Source organism: Bufo bufo, chromosome 11 (assembly GCF_905171765.1).
Source record: "Bufo bufo chromosome 11, aBufBuf1.1, whole genome shotgun sequence".
Taxonomy (NCBI): domain Eukaryota; kingdom Metazoa; phylum Chordata; class Amphibia; order Anura; family Bufonidae; genus Bufo; species Bufo bufo.
The window spans coordinates 89,676,283-89,691,747 of NC_053399.1; the positions used below are offsets into that span (position 1 = coordinate 89,676,283).

At 48.3% G+C, this 15,465-nt stretch overlaps 1 protein-coding gene and 1 long non-coding RNA gene across 3 annotated transcripts; both read right to left on the reverse strand.

Moving 5' to 3' along the window:
- Window position 1: 1 nt before the first annotated feature.
- Window positions 2-533, reverse strand: LOC120981818. The gene is made up of 2 exons (XR_005774758.1): window positions 299-533; window positions 2-133 (listed from the first exon to the last, which is right to left on the reverse strand). It is a non-coding gene; the product is annotated as an uncharacterized LOC120981818 (long non-coding RNA).
- Window positions 534-588: 55 nt separating this feature from the next.
- On the reverse strand, window positions 589-14,807 carry POLR3GL (RNA polymerase III subunit GL). 2 transcript variants are annotated; one of them, XM_040411570.1, is made up of 8 exons: window positions 14,674-14,807; window positions 11,517-11,675; window positions 10,602-10,731; window positions 8,842-8,910; window positions 6,975-7,031; window positions 6,511-6,584; window positions 1,366-1,476; window positions 589-805 (listed from the first exon to the last, which is right to left on the reverse strand). In XM_040411570.1, exons 2-8 carry the CDS (start codon window positions 11,634-11,636, stop codon window positions 719-721), a joined length of 648 nt encoding a protein of 215 aa, XP_040267504.1. In that variant the 5' UTR covers window positions 11,637-11,675; window positions 14,674-14,807; the 3' UTR covers window positions 589-718. The 2 variants fall into 2 exon arrangements, with proteins under 2 accessions (XP_040267504.1, XP_040267503.1); XM_040411569.1 differs by having other exon boundaries at window positions 14,542-14,807.
- Between the last annotated feature and the right edge of the window lie 658 nt (window positions 14,808-15,465).

The window sequence follows — 15,465 nt, forward strand, 5'->3', positions numbered from 1 at the left end:
CGAAAGCAGCCATGTTTTTCTAATCTTGGACAATCCCTTTACATACGATATTTCCTCTAGAAACAGTTCAACTATGGGCTGCGTCTGGTACTGCATTCAATGAATGGGGTGAAGCTGCAATACCAGACACAACCTGTGGACAGGGGTGGCGCTGTTTTTTTTTTATGAAAGCAGTCATGTTTTTCTAATCTTGGACAATCCCTTTACATACGATATTTCCTCTAGAAACAGTTCAACTATGGGCTGCGTCTGGTACTGCATTCAATGAATGGGGTGAAGCTGCAATACCAGACACAACCTGTGGACAGGGGAGGCGCTGCTAGAAAGTTACCTAAATTTTTCCAACCTTTGAAGGTGGAGTTCCCGTCTGCATGGTTGTTGATGGGTTCACGGAGATGGCAAAGCTTCTGGGTGACAGATCATCATTTTCGCTCCCTCAGTTATGTATCAATTAGCCATTCAGGCCACTGGGAAAGCTGGAGAGCAAACCCCCATGGGAGAAGTAATGGCTGCTCTATTGGTGGTCACCCCAAAAACTTGAAAAAATAAAATATTTCACATCCATAAATTAGAATATGCACAAGAGTCTTTAGGTTCTAAAACAGATTAAAACGCTAAAAGTTCTGTATAAAATTACGTAAAATCCCTTAAAATCGTCCTGAGCTGTGGAGAAACTCCGCCCCCGAGGAGCCATTGTAGAGAAGGCAGGGGTGGGGCTTCAGTACGTGGCTTCATCTATATTGTCATCACTGTCTCCTCCGAAATCTTCACCGTTGTCGAAATAGGACATGATGTAATCAGTCTCCTGCAAGGACAGCAGTGGGGTGAGCGCGGGTGGGCGCATTTATAGGGCACATTATAACTTATTTCCATTTTAAAGGTTTTTTTGGGGATTTAAGGACTGATGACCTATCCTCTGGACAGGTTGTGAATATCCGATTGGTGGGGGTCCGACTTTCGGAACTCCCGTAGATCAGCTGTGAAGGGAGTGCTTTACTGTGGGCCAAGCACAGCGCCATACCTTGTATAGTGGTTGTACTCGGCACTGCAGCTCGGTCCCATTTCCTTGAAGGGGACTAAGAGGCAGAAAGGCCATGTGACCGATGGGCATGACACCGCAGGTGGGGGGAAGGGCCGGACTGTTCACCAAGTGCTGGAGCCCCTTTTAAGGGGTTTTTGATAGGGGTGCAGGGGTCGGATCCCCACCAATCAGGACAGGTCATCAATATTTAAGTCCCGAAAGAGGTTCTGAAGCAGCTGAGGTGTGGATTTAAAAGCTAATGATAAGATAATAAAGAGCATTTATAACCACCTGCGGCGCTCCAGCTGCTGTAACTACAACTCCCAGCATGCTCCCTGTCTTACCTCCTCATGCTCCTCTTCATCATAGTCTTCCTCTTCTTCCTTCTCTTCTTCCTCGTTCTTTTTCTCTTCCTCCTCCTCGGAGCTCACTTCCTCTTCCTTCTTCTCCAGGTTCTGGAGAAGACAGAGCACTTGGATAACTAAACTACAACTCTCAACTGGAGCAGGTTGAGAGTATTAGTACTTTCCGGATTCTGGGAAAGCTGGGTGACAACTAGCGGGGAAGCTGTAACGGCAGCCCCATTAGTTGTCACCACGTTGGGTATACAGACGCTGACAATCACCGGCCAATTTATTTTACATTTTCGTGCGCCGATGTAGCAGAGCTGAAGTGGTTGCGGCACTGCTGCTGCTGCCGTGATCAGTCTGGGTTTACGTGCAGCTGGATGACACATCGTGAGACACGCTCGGCTCTGCTACATCTGTACATGTGGTAAATGCTTTGCTATATCCGTCCGATAATCCGGAACATTGGAAAACCTTCCACGGATCGAGTCTCCCGGATTAAAGGAATGTTCCTGTAGGTGGAGGACGCTGACATGTGTTGTCTGAGGCACTGATGACTCGTCTGGTAATACAGCAATCATGGCTGCCGGGTGGGGAGAATGTGACAGCAAAAACGCTGCTGTTCCCTGCTTCATCATTCCCACGCTGATCGCAGGGGGTTGTTGACATACGCAGCGTGACAGTACAGTGATGTGACAGGTGCATGCTGGGTACTGACTGCAGGGAATGGAAGGCTCAATGTCTCCTGAAATGCTCTGTGCTGCTGGGGCACTGTCTGCTTCTGACCTCCACATTTCATCCTCCGCTTCACAACACATGAAGCTCTAATCAAACTAATGAATAGGCTCCACTCCTGAAATACTCTGTGCTGCCGAGATCCCCTTCCACTATCTGTCTGTGCCTTCCCGCTTGCCTCCCTTTCCCCCTTTAGACACCATAACAATGTCCCTGTCACATGCCACCCTGTGCCCCCTTACGTGGACAGGTCACTGCCTCCGGTAGCCTCAGCATGCTGTCCTCCTGAAGTGCTCTGTGCTGCTGGTAACCTGCTCCTACCACTGCATGTACAGCGGCTTGTGCTCATCTTCATTCTGCTCTTGAATAACACAATTGGATGACAGTACAGGTCACAGCTTCCCACATACTCTGCATACACTTCTCCTGAAATACTTTGTGCTGCTGTGGCAGCCTGCTCCTTCCACTATCTGCGACCTCCCACTTGTCTCCATTCCCCTTCAGGCATTGTGGACAGGTCATTGCTTCCCCCAGCATCAGCATACTGCTCTCCTGAAATACTCTGTGCTGCTGAGATCCCCTTGTGTCTTACACTTATCTGGACCTCACCACTTTCACTTTCAGTCTCCATTACCCTCCAGACATCGTAACACTGTCCCTGTCACATGCCTCCCTGTTCTTAGTATTGTCACCATGTGTGGACAGGTCAATGCTGCCTACAGCATCAGCACACTGCTTTCCTGAAATACTCTGTGCTGGTGAGATCCCCTATGTCTTAACACTTATCTGTGACCTCCCTGTGACCTCATAACACTGCCCGTGTCACATGCCTTCCTTTTTCTCAGTATTGTCACCATATGTGGTCAGGTCACTGCTTCCTGCAGAATCAGCACACTGCTCTCCTGAAATACTCTGTGCTGCACAGTTCCCCCTATATCTTAAACTATCTGTGACCTCACCACTTGTTTCCATTCCCCTCCAGACATCATTGTCCCTGTCACATGCCTCCCTCTTAGGGTCCATTCACACGTCCGCAATTTCGTTCCGCATTTTGCGGAACGGAATTGCGGACCCATTCATTTCTATGGGGCAGCACGATGTGCTGCCCGGATCCGGAATTGCGGATCCGCACTTCCGGGTCCGCAATTTCGATCCCGAAAAAAATAGAACATGTCCAAAAGGCATTTTCTATGAGGATGCCGGCGATGTGCGGTCCGCAAAATGCAGAACGCACATCCGTGGATCCGCAAAACACACACGGACGTGTGAATGGACCCTTATCGGTATCCTCATTGCATGTGCAGACATGTCACTGCCTCCTACAGCAGCACAGTGTTCTCCTGAAATACTCAGTGCTGCTGTGAACCCATTACTTACATCTCCATTCCCCTCCACACATCCCTGTTATATGCCTCCCTGTTCTCACTATCCTCACCGCATGTGCAGACATGTCACTGCCTCCTACAGCAGCATTCTCCTGAAATACTCAGTGCTGCTGTGAACCCATTACTTACATCTCCATTCCCCTTAACACATCCCTGTTATATGCCTCCCTGTTCTCACTATCCTCACCGCATGTGCGGACATGTCACTGCCTCCTACAGCAGCAGCAGCGTTCTCCTGAAATACTCAGTGCTGCTGTGAACCCATTACTTACATCTCCATTACCCTCCACACATCCCTGTTATATGCCTCCCTGTTCTCACTATCCTCACCGCATGTGCGGACATGTCACTGCCTCCTACAGCAGCAGCGTTCTCCTGAAATACTCAGTGCTGCTGTGAACCCATTACTTACATCTCCATTACCCTCCACACATCCCTGTTATATGCCTCCCTGTTCTCACTATCCTCACCGCATGTGCAGACATGTCACTGCCTCCTACAGCAGCAGCAGCGTTCTCCTGAAATACTCAGTGCTGCTGTGAACCCATTACTTACATCTCCATTACCCTCCACACATCCCTGTTATATGCCTCCCTGTTCTCACTATCCTCACCGCATGTGCGGACATGTCACTGCCTCCTACAGCAGCAGCGTTCTCCTGAAATACTCAGTGCTGCTGTGAACCCATTACTTACATCTCCATTACCCTCCACACATCCCTGTTATATGCCTCCCTGTTCTCACTATCCTCACCGCATGTGCAGACATGTCACTGCCTCCTACAGCAGCATTCTCCTGAAATACTCAGTGCTGCTGTGAACCCATTACTTACATCTCCATTCCCCTTAACACATCCCTGTTATATGCCTCCCTGTTCTCACTATCCTCACCGCATGTGCAGACATGTCACTGCCTCCTACAGCAGCAGCAGCGTTCTCCTGAAATACTCAGTGCTGCTGAGAACCCTTTACTTACATCTCCATTACCCTCCACACATCCCTGTTATATGCCTCCCTGTTCTCACTATCCTCACCGCATGTGCGGACATGTCACTGCCTCCTACAGCAGCAGCAGCGTTCTCCTGAAATACTCAGTGCTGCTGTGAACCCATTACTTACATCTCCATTCCCCTCCACACATCCCTGTTATACGCCTCCCTGTTCTCACTATCCTCACCGCATGTGCGGACATGTCACTGCCTCCTACAGCAGCAGCAGCGTTCTCCTGAAATACTCAGTGCTGCTGTGAACCCATTACTTACATCTCCATTCCCCTCCACACATCCCTGTTATATGCCTCCCTGTTCTCACTATCCTCACCGCATGTGCGGACATGTCACTGCCTCCTACAGCAGCAGCAGCGTTCTCCTGAAATACACAGTGCTGCTGTGAACCCTTTACTTACATCTCCATTACCCTCCACACATCCCTGTTATATGCCTCCCTGTTCTCACTATCCTCACCGCATGTGCAGACATGTCACTGCCTCCTACAGCAGCAGCAGCATTCTCCTGAAATACTCAGTGCTGCTGAGAACCCATTACTTATATCTCCATTACCCTCCACACATCCCTGTTATACGCCTCCCTGTTCTCACTATCCTCACCGCATGTGCAGACATGTCACTGCCTCCTACAGCAGCAGCAGCGTTCTCCTGAAATACTCAGTGCTGCTGTGAACCCATTACTTACATCTCCATTACCCTCCACACATCCCTGTTATATGCCTCCCTGTTCTCACTATCCTCACCACATGTGCGGACATGTCACTGCCTCCTACAGCAGCAGCAGCGTTCTCCTGAAATACTCAGTGCTGCTGTGAACCCATTACTTACATCTCCATTACCCTCCACACATCCCTGTTATATGCCTCCCTGTTCTCACTATCCTCACCGCATGTGCAGACATGTCACTGCCTCCTACAGCAGCAGCAGCATTCTCCTGAAATACTCAGTGCTGCTGTGAACCCATTACTTATATCTCCATTCCCCTCCACACATCCCTGTTATATGCCTCCCTGTTCTCACTATCCTCACCGCATGTGCGGACATGTCACTGCCTCCTACAGCAGCAGCAGCATTCTCCTGAAATACTCAGTGCTGCTGAGAACCCATTACTTACATCTCCATTACCCTCCACACATCCCTGTTATACGCCTCCCTGTTCTCACTATCCTCACCGCATGTGCGGACATGTCACTGCCTCCTACAGCAGCAGCAGCGTTCTCCTGAAATACACAGTGCTGCTGTGAACCCATTACTTACATCTCCATTACCCTCCACACATCCCTGTTATATGCCTCCCTGTTCTCACTATCCTCACCGCATGTGCGGACATGTCACTGCCTCCTACAGCAGCAGCAGCGTTCTCCTGAAATACTCAGTGCTGCTGTGAACCCATTACTTACATCTCCATTACCCTCCACACATCCCTGTTATATGCCTCCCTGTTCTCACTATCCTCACCGCATGTGCGGACATGTCAATGCCTCCTACAGCAGCAGCAGCAGCATTCTCCTGAAATACTCAGTGCTGCTGTGAACCCATTACTTATATCTCCATTCCCCTCCACACATCCCTGTTATATGCCTCCCTGTTCTCACTATCCTCACCGCATGTGCAGACATGTCACTGCCTCCTACAGCAGCAGCAGCATTCTCCTGAAATACTCAGTGCTGCTGTGAACCCTTTACTTACATCTCCATTACCCTCCACACATCATGATACTGTCCCTGTTACATGCCTCCCTGTTCTCACTATCCTCGCCGCCTCCATCTGTACAGACCCCCCCCCCCCAAAAGAAAAATACTCTGTGCTGCTGAGACACTACATGATTCAGGTTCATGCAGCAATCCTCTATTTATATATCTACTTACCTCCTCCTCGATTGCAGGTCCTCAGGGGAGGGGCCATGTGGCTCTTCACTTTCCTGCACACCACCAACAGCAGCAATGCCTCACATTGTTACAAATATGGCAGACACAGCGTTTCCAAGGATGCGTCTATAATGGAAATCTCCACCTACCTCCAGCTTCTTAATGATCTCTTCCTTGTCCAGCGGGACCCTCTGCTTGTGTTTTGGGAGAATGATGGCGGATTCTGTGGGAAAAGCAAAAGGGGCTAAAATTCTGAGGAATATCCAAAAGGTAGAGTAAGGAAGTAACGTAAGCCGAGACTAGAAATCTCCAGTGTCCTTACCAGAAGGAGCCACTAGAGGGCGGCAGACTCAATGGTTACTGGTGGTTATGGACGCTATGATTTCTGTTGGCTGCAGCTATTGTCCTCTGTTATCAGCCACTTCAGGCTGACTGCAGACAGGATCCGGCAATTACATATAAATTGGGATAATAGAAGGGGTCCATGAGGGGGACTGCCCTTCCTGTTTCCCCTATGAAGCCCGTAGGGGACATATGGACAGAGGGGGTCCATCAAAATTATTTAAAGGGGACACGACCTATATAGAGTAGTGCATCGGGGGTGATCACTTACTTTCCTTCTGTATCTTCCTCACTTTGATCTTCAGCTCCCGAGGCAAAAGAGTCCAATCTAGAAGAGAGACAGGCCAGGTTTCTGCATCAGCATGTCTTATACATAGTCCTGGGGGGCTTTAAAGGAGATATGGAGCCCCTATATGTGGTCCTATTGATGGCACTATTCCTGGGGCACTACGGATGGAAGTATTCACTGGGGAGGAGGGGCTACTGGTTGGAATCATTCATGGACATAGCCCTTCACATGGTGCCATTCATGGGCAGATCCCTCCAGATGGCGCTGTTCATGGGAGGAAGCTCGAGTCTAGATGGCGCTGTTCATGGGTGGGGGGCTCTGTAGATGGAGCTGTTCATGGGGGAAACTCTCTAGATGGCGCTATTTATTGGGGAAGCCATTTGAACACCAGATGGCACCATTCATGGGGGAGACCTCCAGATGGTGCTATTCATAGGGAATACCTTCAGAGGGCGCCATTCATCATAAGAGCTCTCTGGATGATGCTATTCATAGGGGATTACTCCAGATGGCGCTATTTATAAGGGGGAGCTCTCCAGATGGCGCTATTCATTAGGGGGAGCTCTCCGGATGAGTCCATTCATAGGGTGAGCTCTCCAGATGGCGCTATTTATAGAGTGAGCTCTCCAATTGACTCTATTCATAGGGGGAGCTCGCCGGTGGACTCTATTCATAGGGGGAGCTCGCCGGCGGACTCCATTCATAGGGGGAGCTCGACGGCGGACTCCATTCATAGGGGGAGCTCGACGGCGGACTCCATTCATAGGGGGAGCTCGACGGCGGACTCCATTCATAGGGGGAGCTCGACGGCGGACTCCATTCATAGGGGGAGCTCGACGGCGGACTCCATTCATAGGGGGAGCTCGACGGCGGACTCCATTCATAGGGGGAGCTCGACGGCGGACTCCATTCATAGGGGGAGCTCGACGGCGGACTCCATTCATAGGGGGAGCTCGACGGCGGACTCCATTCATAGGGGGAGCTCGACGGCGGACTCCATTCATAGGGGGAGCTCGCCGGCGGACTCTATTCATAGGGGGAGCTCGCCGGTGGACTCTATTCATAGGGGGAGCTCGCCGGATGATTCCATTCATAGGGGGAGCTCGCCGGTGGACTCTATTCATAGGGGGAGCTCGCCGGATGATTCCATTCATAGGGGGAGCTCGCCGGATGATTCCATTCATAGGGGGAGCTCGACGGCGGACTCCATTCATAGGGGGAGCTCGACGGCGGACTCTATTCATAGGGGGAGCTCGACGGCGGACTCTATTCTTAGGGGGAGCTCGCCGGCGGACTCTATTCTTAGGGGGAGCTCGCCGGCGGACTCTATTCATAGGGGGAGCTCTCCGGATGATTCCATTCATAGGGAGAGCTCTCCAGATGGCGCTATTCATAGGGGGAGCTCTCCAGATGGCGCTATTCATAGGGGGATCTCTCCAGATGGCGCTATTCATAGGGGGAGCTCTCCAGATGGCGCTATTCATGGGGGCAGGGGAAGTTTTCCGGATGACACTATTCATGAAGGAGCCCTTCTGATAGCGTCATTCATGGGGGAAAGCCATCTTAATGGAGTTATTCATAGGGGGAGCTCTCTGGATTTTTTTCAGGCTGGGACGAGCTAAATTTAATGGGATAGTCCTAAAATTCGGGGATGTGCACTACTTATGGGGGTCCTCTGAATGGCTCTATGGATGAGCCACCTCTGATTCTATTTCCCACAGTGAATACACCGCCATCCTGAGTATATCCCATCCACTCATCTCCATGGCCGCAATGATATCACTGCTCTGCGGTTCTGACCTACAATGGGGGCCTCTGCTGTGAACACAAGGGCGCGGCGGGATCTTACCGGGGTGCCAGTCGATGGCATTGTCCACAGGTCCAGACGTCTGATATTTATCAGAGTATCGCTCCACATCTGAGCGGGAGAAAGACGGAGAAGATAAAAATAGAGGCAGCGTGCGTCACCGGCAGGCACAATCAATACCGGAGACAGGCAGCCGCCAACCAATCACAGGTGACCGAGCCACAGCCTCCGGGTGGTCGCCGCTGCTGTATGACATACAAACAGGAACCATCTTTATTTATAAAGCTGTACACGGACGCTGCCCTCGTTAACTCCATGCACAGACAGATGGCGTGATGGACGCCCACTAATTAATCTCTGGTTATGGAGAAGACATGTCAGCTCATCCCTCACCACCACCAAACAATAAAATGGGGGGAGGGGACTACAAACAAATTCCGTTAATCTGGCACCTGGTCATTCAGAAAGTCTGTCCCATAATCCAGACTAATCTCCTAATCTGACACACTGCCGGTCACGTCGGTGCCGGATTAAAGGAATTTAAGACAGTTCCATACACCACCCCCCACACTGTATCTCTAAAATACTTTCCAATAGCTGTCCAGTAATCTGGAAAAACTGATAATCTGGAATTTTATTGTAATGTGGAAGGAATCTGACATATTATACAATATAAAGGAGCTGAATCTAAACTGGTGCAACGAAAAAGAGGAGCAGCTGCCCATGGCAACCAATCAGAATCCAGCTCTCATTTCTCAGAGAGCCTTTTGCAAATGAAAGAAGCAATCTGATTGGTTGCTATGGGCAACTGCTTCATTTCCCCCCCTTTGCAACAGCTCTGATACAGCCCCTGCAATGTGTAGACCAATCAGATTCCACCTCTTATGTATCCACAGGCCCTTTAGAGAATGAAAGCAGCAGCCTGATTGGTTGCTATGGGCAACTCCTCCACTTCTACCATTACAACAGCTCTGATACATCCCCCTGCAATGTGTAGACCAATCAGCTTCCACCTCTTATTTCCCACAGGCCTTTTGGAGAATGAAAGCAGTGGTGTGATTGGTTGATACGTCTCCTTAGTATTTTAGTAATTAAAGGGATAGTCTATGTTTGTCAGCCACTCTTTGTAGGTTATTGATGGGACTGAATGTCAAGCACTTGATGGGGCAATTGTGTTTGGTTTCTTTAGCACAGGGCAGTATTACCTTGTGGTATTCCTCACACCACCACTAGAGGCGCTGCATATATATATATATATATATATATATATATATTAGTACAGGCTGTGAAATTTCCAGGTCTCCACAGAGGCATGGTTGTCACCTACTCCCTTTGGCATCTGTTGCTAAGCAACCCTGTTAGTGAGACAATACAGTTAACTGCGGGTGGCCATTATCCACACTGGGCCAATTCTCCTGGAATGTCCATCCGTTTTGGAACCCAAACAGCCCCAAATTTGCTGGGGGCAGTTACCCATAGCAACCAATCAGATTTCAGCTCTCATTTCTCAGAGACCCTTTTGCAAATGAAAGAAGCATTCTGATTGGCTGTAACCCCCTGACTTGCTGTCCACAAAAGATATAAAATGTCATTTCTAGCCTTATGCCACATATCTAAATAAAATTAATAAAAATCTCATCCTAATTACAAGATCACTGCTTGCCGTCAGTGAAAGAAGGGGCTGAAAACCAACCAGTCCTGATGGTATTGTCTGGACAGGTTTACTCCCCTCTTTATGTAATGTTTGACAGAAAGCAGAGACCTTGAAAACGACAGGGAAGTGAATGACACGGTAAAGGTACCTTTTTTGGGCGCTGCGGGTTTGATGTAGTACGGGAGGCTCTTCATGGCTCCTCTCAGTTCCTGTTTTAAGGCCAGCATATATTCTACCTCCTCGCCCGTCTGTAGGGGCACCGGCTTAAAGTCCAGGGCCTGGCACAGGAAGACACTGGTAAGATGGCGGCGCTGTGGCCCCTTATACATTGTGGTGCCATTACACCAGGTAATCACTGTCCAAGTCCCTTCTTCTGCAACTTTATAATATACAGCATGTTCCAATTCCGCCCAATTTTCAAGATCTCTGCTTGCTGCCAGAGAATTAGGAGCACACATCAGCCTGCAATCCAGCCTTTTGAGCTCACAGACAACTGACTAGACTGCACAGGGAATGCCAGTCGGCAAAGGTTTATAACCTGTGGATCTAAACAAGGGTATTTACATTCACTGACAGCAAGCTGAGATCTTGAAAATGAAAAAAAAAAACACTTTATCTACCTTTTACAAAGACCCATTGTAAATGCATCTATGCAAGGATAGGTCATCCATACCTGATCTGTGGAGGCCACCTCCTGTCACCCCGGCAGCTAGAAGGGCTATTCCAAGCACAGCGCCACCCATCGTATAGTGGCTGTGCTTGGTATTGCAGCTCATTCGTTTGAATGGGTCTGAGAGGGAGAAAGGCAAAGTGACCTCACAGGCCAAGGAAGAGGCAGCAGGGTTCACTACAGTGCTGCGGCTCTTCCTACAGGTGATTGTCGGGGGTGCTGGGAGTCGGACCCCCACTGATCTGATGTCACAGGCCGCAGTCTCTTCAAAAACAGTTGATCGTGACAGGAGTCAGATCCTAACCAATCACCGATCCTGAGGATAGGTCATCAGTATTAAACACTCGGACAACCCCTTTAATATACAAAGAAAAGAAAAGAAGCATGACTTACAGGAAACAGAGGGGGCGGCTGAAGGGTGGGTGGAGGCAATGTCTCACCCCTTCCAATGCCGATAGCCTGAACGTTAAACGTCATCTGTCCCCGTCCCGCACCTCGTCCCCGCCCCGCCATCTTCTCCGCTCCACTTGGTTAAAAACATAAAATCCCAACCTGTGTGAAAAACAGAAAGATGCCAGGGTTCAGACCCAGGCAGAGGAACGTCCATACCTGCAAGGGGAACATGACAACACTTCCGCATACCAGCTGTATTCCCTATGCAAGTACCAGGGCTCCAGAGGAACATACTGAATGCCCCATAGTCTGCAATGTTAATTCATTGCAGTCTATGGGACACGCAATCTAACAATAGTTTGTTTAAGTCCCCTAAGGGGGCTTAATATAAGTGAATTTTTTTTTAAATATAAAGCAATCAAAGTCATATACACTTTCAAATGGTATCAATAAAAAGTACTGATCGAGCCCTTGCACAGCTCTGCAGAAATAACTATAAAAAAAAAAGTAGAGGGATCAGTATATGGCAATGAAAAGAAAAAAAATTTTTTTTTTTTTTAAAAATATTAAAACACAATAAAAACTATAAGGCCTCCTGCACACGACTGTATGGCTTTTTCAGTGTTTTGCGGTCAGTTGTTCCGTTTTTTGTTTCTGTTGTGTTTCTGTTTCCGTTCCATTTTTCCGTATGGCATATACAGTATACACATAGATAAAATTGGGCTGGGCATAACATTTTCAATAGATGGTTCCGCAAAAAATGGAACGGAAACGGAAGACATACGGATGCATTTCCGTATGTGTTCCGTTTTTTGGCGGACCCATTGACTTGAATGGAGCCACGGAACGTGATTTGCGGGCAATAATAGGGCATGTTCTATCTTTAAACGGAACGGAAAAACGGAAACGGAATGCATACGGAGTACATTCCGTTTTTTTTGCGGAACCATTGAAATGAATGGTTCCGTATACGGAACGCAAAAAACGGCCAGTAAACAGGGGGAAAAAAACGGTCGTGTGCAGGAGGCCTAAAAGTGTGACATCATCAGTGCAGACCCTGCGGGGATCTGAACTGTGCTCATTAGAGCTGCCGCGCAGGACCAGCGGGATGTTTTAAAGGGGTTCAGGCTCCCCACAGTGGATAAGGAATCGTACGAACCTGATCCCCCGCTTCTGGGTTCTAGCACCCCCTATAGCGCCGCAGGTCTCCCCGCATCAAAATCCTGTTGGACTAGACGCAGCAGTGATGTGTCCCCCATGCATCAAGTGACCCAATAAGATGGTTCACGAGTGTCATGTAAACACTGCGGCCAGTCATTGGTGGTAAACCGGATACTGACGCGGGGAGACCCAAAACCTGTGACGGCAGGGGTCAGGTAAGTACGATTCCCACCATGCTGCAGGTCTGCAGAAAAGGTCCCCAGGGGTTAATAATGCTTTTAAAAGGTAAGATTTTTCTTTTTTTTTTAATTTTACACACACGCCATGCCTATTTTTAATAAGTTTTGGATAACCCCTTTAAATCCCCATTGGCTCAGCATCTAATTTAAAGGGGGATGTCCATTTCCACGCCTGCTCTCCTGCTGGATTTAGAGGTGCTGATGCGGAAACCATCTGACGCCCAGTATCACGGGACCTCACTGCACATCAGATGGTTGCCATGGCAATTAATGCAGTGCCGTGTCTGGAGAGTATTCTGGACAACCCCTTTGAATCAGGACAAACCTTGGTCACATAATAACCAATACATCAAAGCATGTGTGCCCACCGATCCACTCATCTCCTATCCTATGGGCACTGTTATAGAGAATGGGGGGGGGGGGGGGGAGCAGATTCTAAATCTGCAGGAATCAGTACAAAGCATGCTGGGACTTGTAGTCTCGTGATGCTCCTTGTAGACTGAATATAACACATGGAAGATAACATGCTAGACCCGCGCTGACTCTTTCTAGTGTAATCTAATAATCAAGTGCTTTCTTAAGAGGTCAACGGTCTTCAGTCTCCTCTACCAGCGCGCGCACGGTCCCAGCCGGTGACACACGCGCGCGCGAGAGAGAGATCTACGCTTGGTAAATCTACGGAGCGAGACTTCCGTGTGACGTCACACTGGGTACGGCTGCCTGCCTGGACCACAATTTCCTTGGACGCGTTTCGCAATCAACGTATTGCTTCCTTAGGGATAGTTGCGGTTCATCCTGTTCGCAAATAAATAGGCGCTTGTTTCCACGGTTACCAACTCTCCACCCTTATGTGGGTGACAGCGCAATAGGCGCATATTTTATCATCCCTTGGTAGTTTTCCATCTGTACTTGATTAAATTAATAGGAAGAGATTTTCATTATTGTTATTTATAACTGTTAAGGGAAATATTAATTATTAATATTTTAGTTCATACTAATAATTAATATTCATAAATGGGCGTGAGTCGTCTACTGGTGACTCCGCCTATTTATACACTAAAAGGAAAATCCTAACTTTACCTGGACTAAACTACTTGCGCTATTGCTACTACTACTACTACTACTATACTACGGCGCCTACCAAAAATACTATACACTGTATTACGATGAACAAGGTATATTTATTAAAACAAATACAAATATACAGTCTATTATTACGCTATATCTATATACATATAGACGCACACCGCAATATACTACACACACTACACTTATACAATCCCAATTCCACCCCACAATCTAAATAGACTTTCCACTTACATACAGCCACCCACCCACCTAACGGACACACTGTCCCTACAGGGTAGAAAGGGTTAATTACAAATCCCAATGCAGTCCAGGGTAGTGGCACTGCAAGGGTTAAGACAACAGGAGAAATGGCAGGGCAAGGGTTAACACCTGGCGGAATGATTGCTCTGCTGGGCAGGGTCTAATTGCATGGACAGCAGTGAAGGGGTTGACCTGCTGCAGGGGTTACAGGGCAGCAGCAGTGAAGGGGTTACTGCTGCAGGGGTTAGCCATGCAAGGCAGAGCAGGGGTTAAGGCAAGGGATAGGAGGCAGGTACTTAGCCAGGCTGCAAGGCTCCACTTCCTCCTGCTCTTCAATGGGGCTGTCCTCTTATCCTTCCCTCTGGTCTGTGGCTGGGCAGTGAGGGTTAAATGGCAGGGCAGGGGTTATTGCAGGAACAACACTCAGCCAATCCAGGATTCTGGCCTCTTCTTCTTCCTGTGGCTGCTCTGGTTTCAACTTCTCTGGTCTGGGGGGATCTTAGCCTTGGCTGCGCTTTCTCACTGCTCGGCGCAGCTGCCTTGCTGGGGACAGGTCCACGTGGGCTGGCGCGGCCATATGACGTCACTGCGCCAGCCCGCGCTACCTGGTCCGCAATCTAGGCGGCATCTTCCCTCTGCAGGGAGATGAGGCTGGGGAGGGGGGCACGTCTATAAGTATATATATATATACACATATACATAGAGAATTGGGGCCTATCTATATATATTATATACACACACATGCATTAATATAAGTATATATAGACATGGGCGTACACACACACACACACACATATATATATATATGGGAACATTAGCCCTGTATGGCCAGAGGGAGGAGGTCCTAGAGTGTTATATATACATATACATAGAGAATTGGGGCCTATCTATATATATATATATATATATATATATATATATATATATATATATTATATATACACACATGCATTAATATAAGTATATATAGACATGGGCATACACCCACACATATATATAAACACTCTAGGACCTCCTCCCTCTGGCCATACAGGGCTAATGTTCCCATATATATATATATATATATGTATATATACATAGATAATTGGGGCGTATCTATATATATATATATATTATATATACACATGCATTAATATAAGTATATATAGACATGGGCGTACACACACACATATATATATATATATATGGGAACATTAGCCCTGTATGGCCAGAGGGAGGAG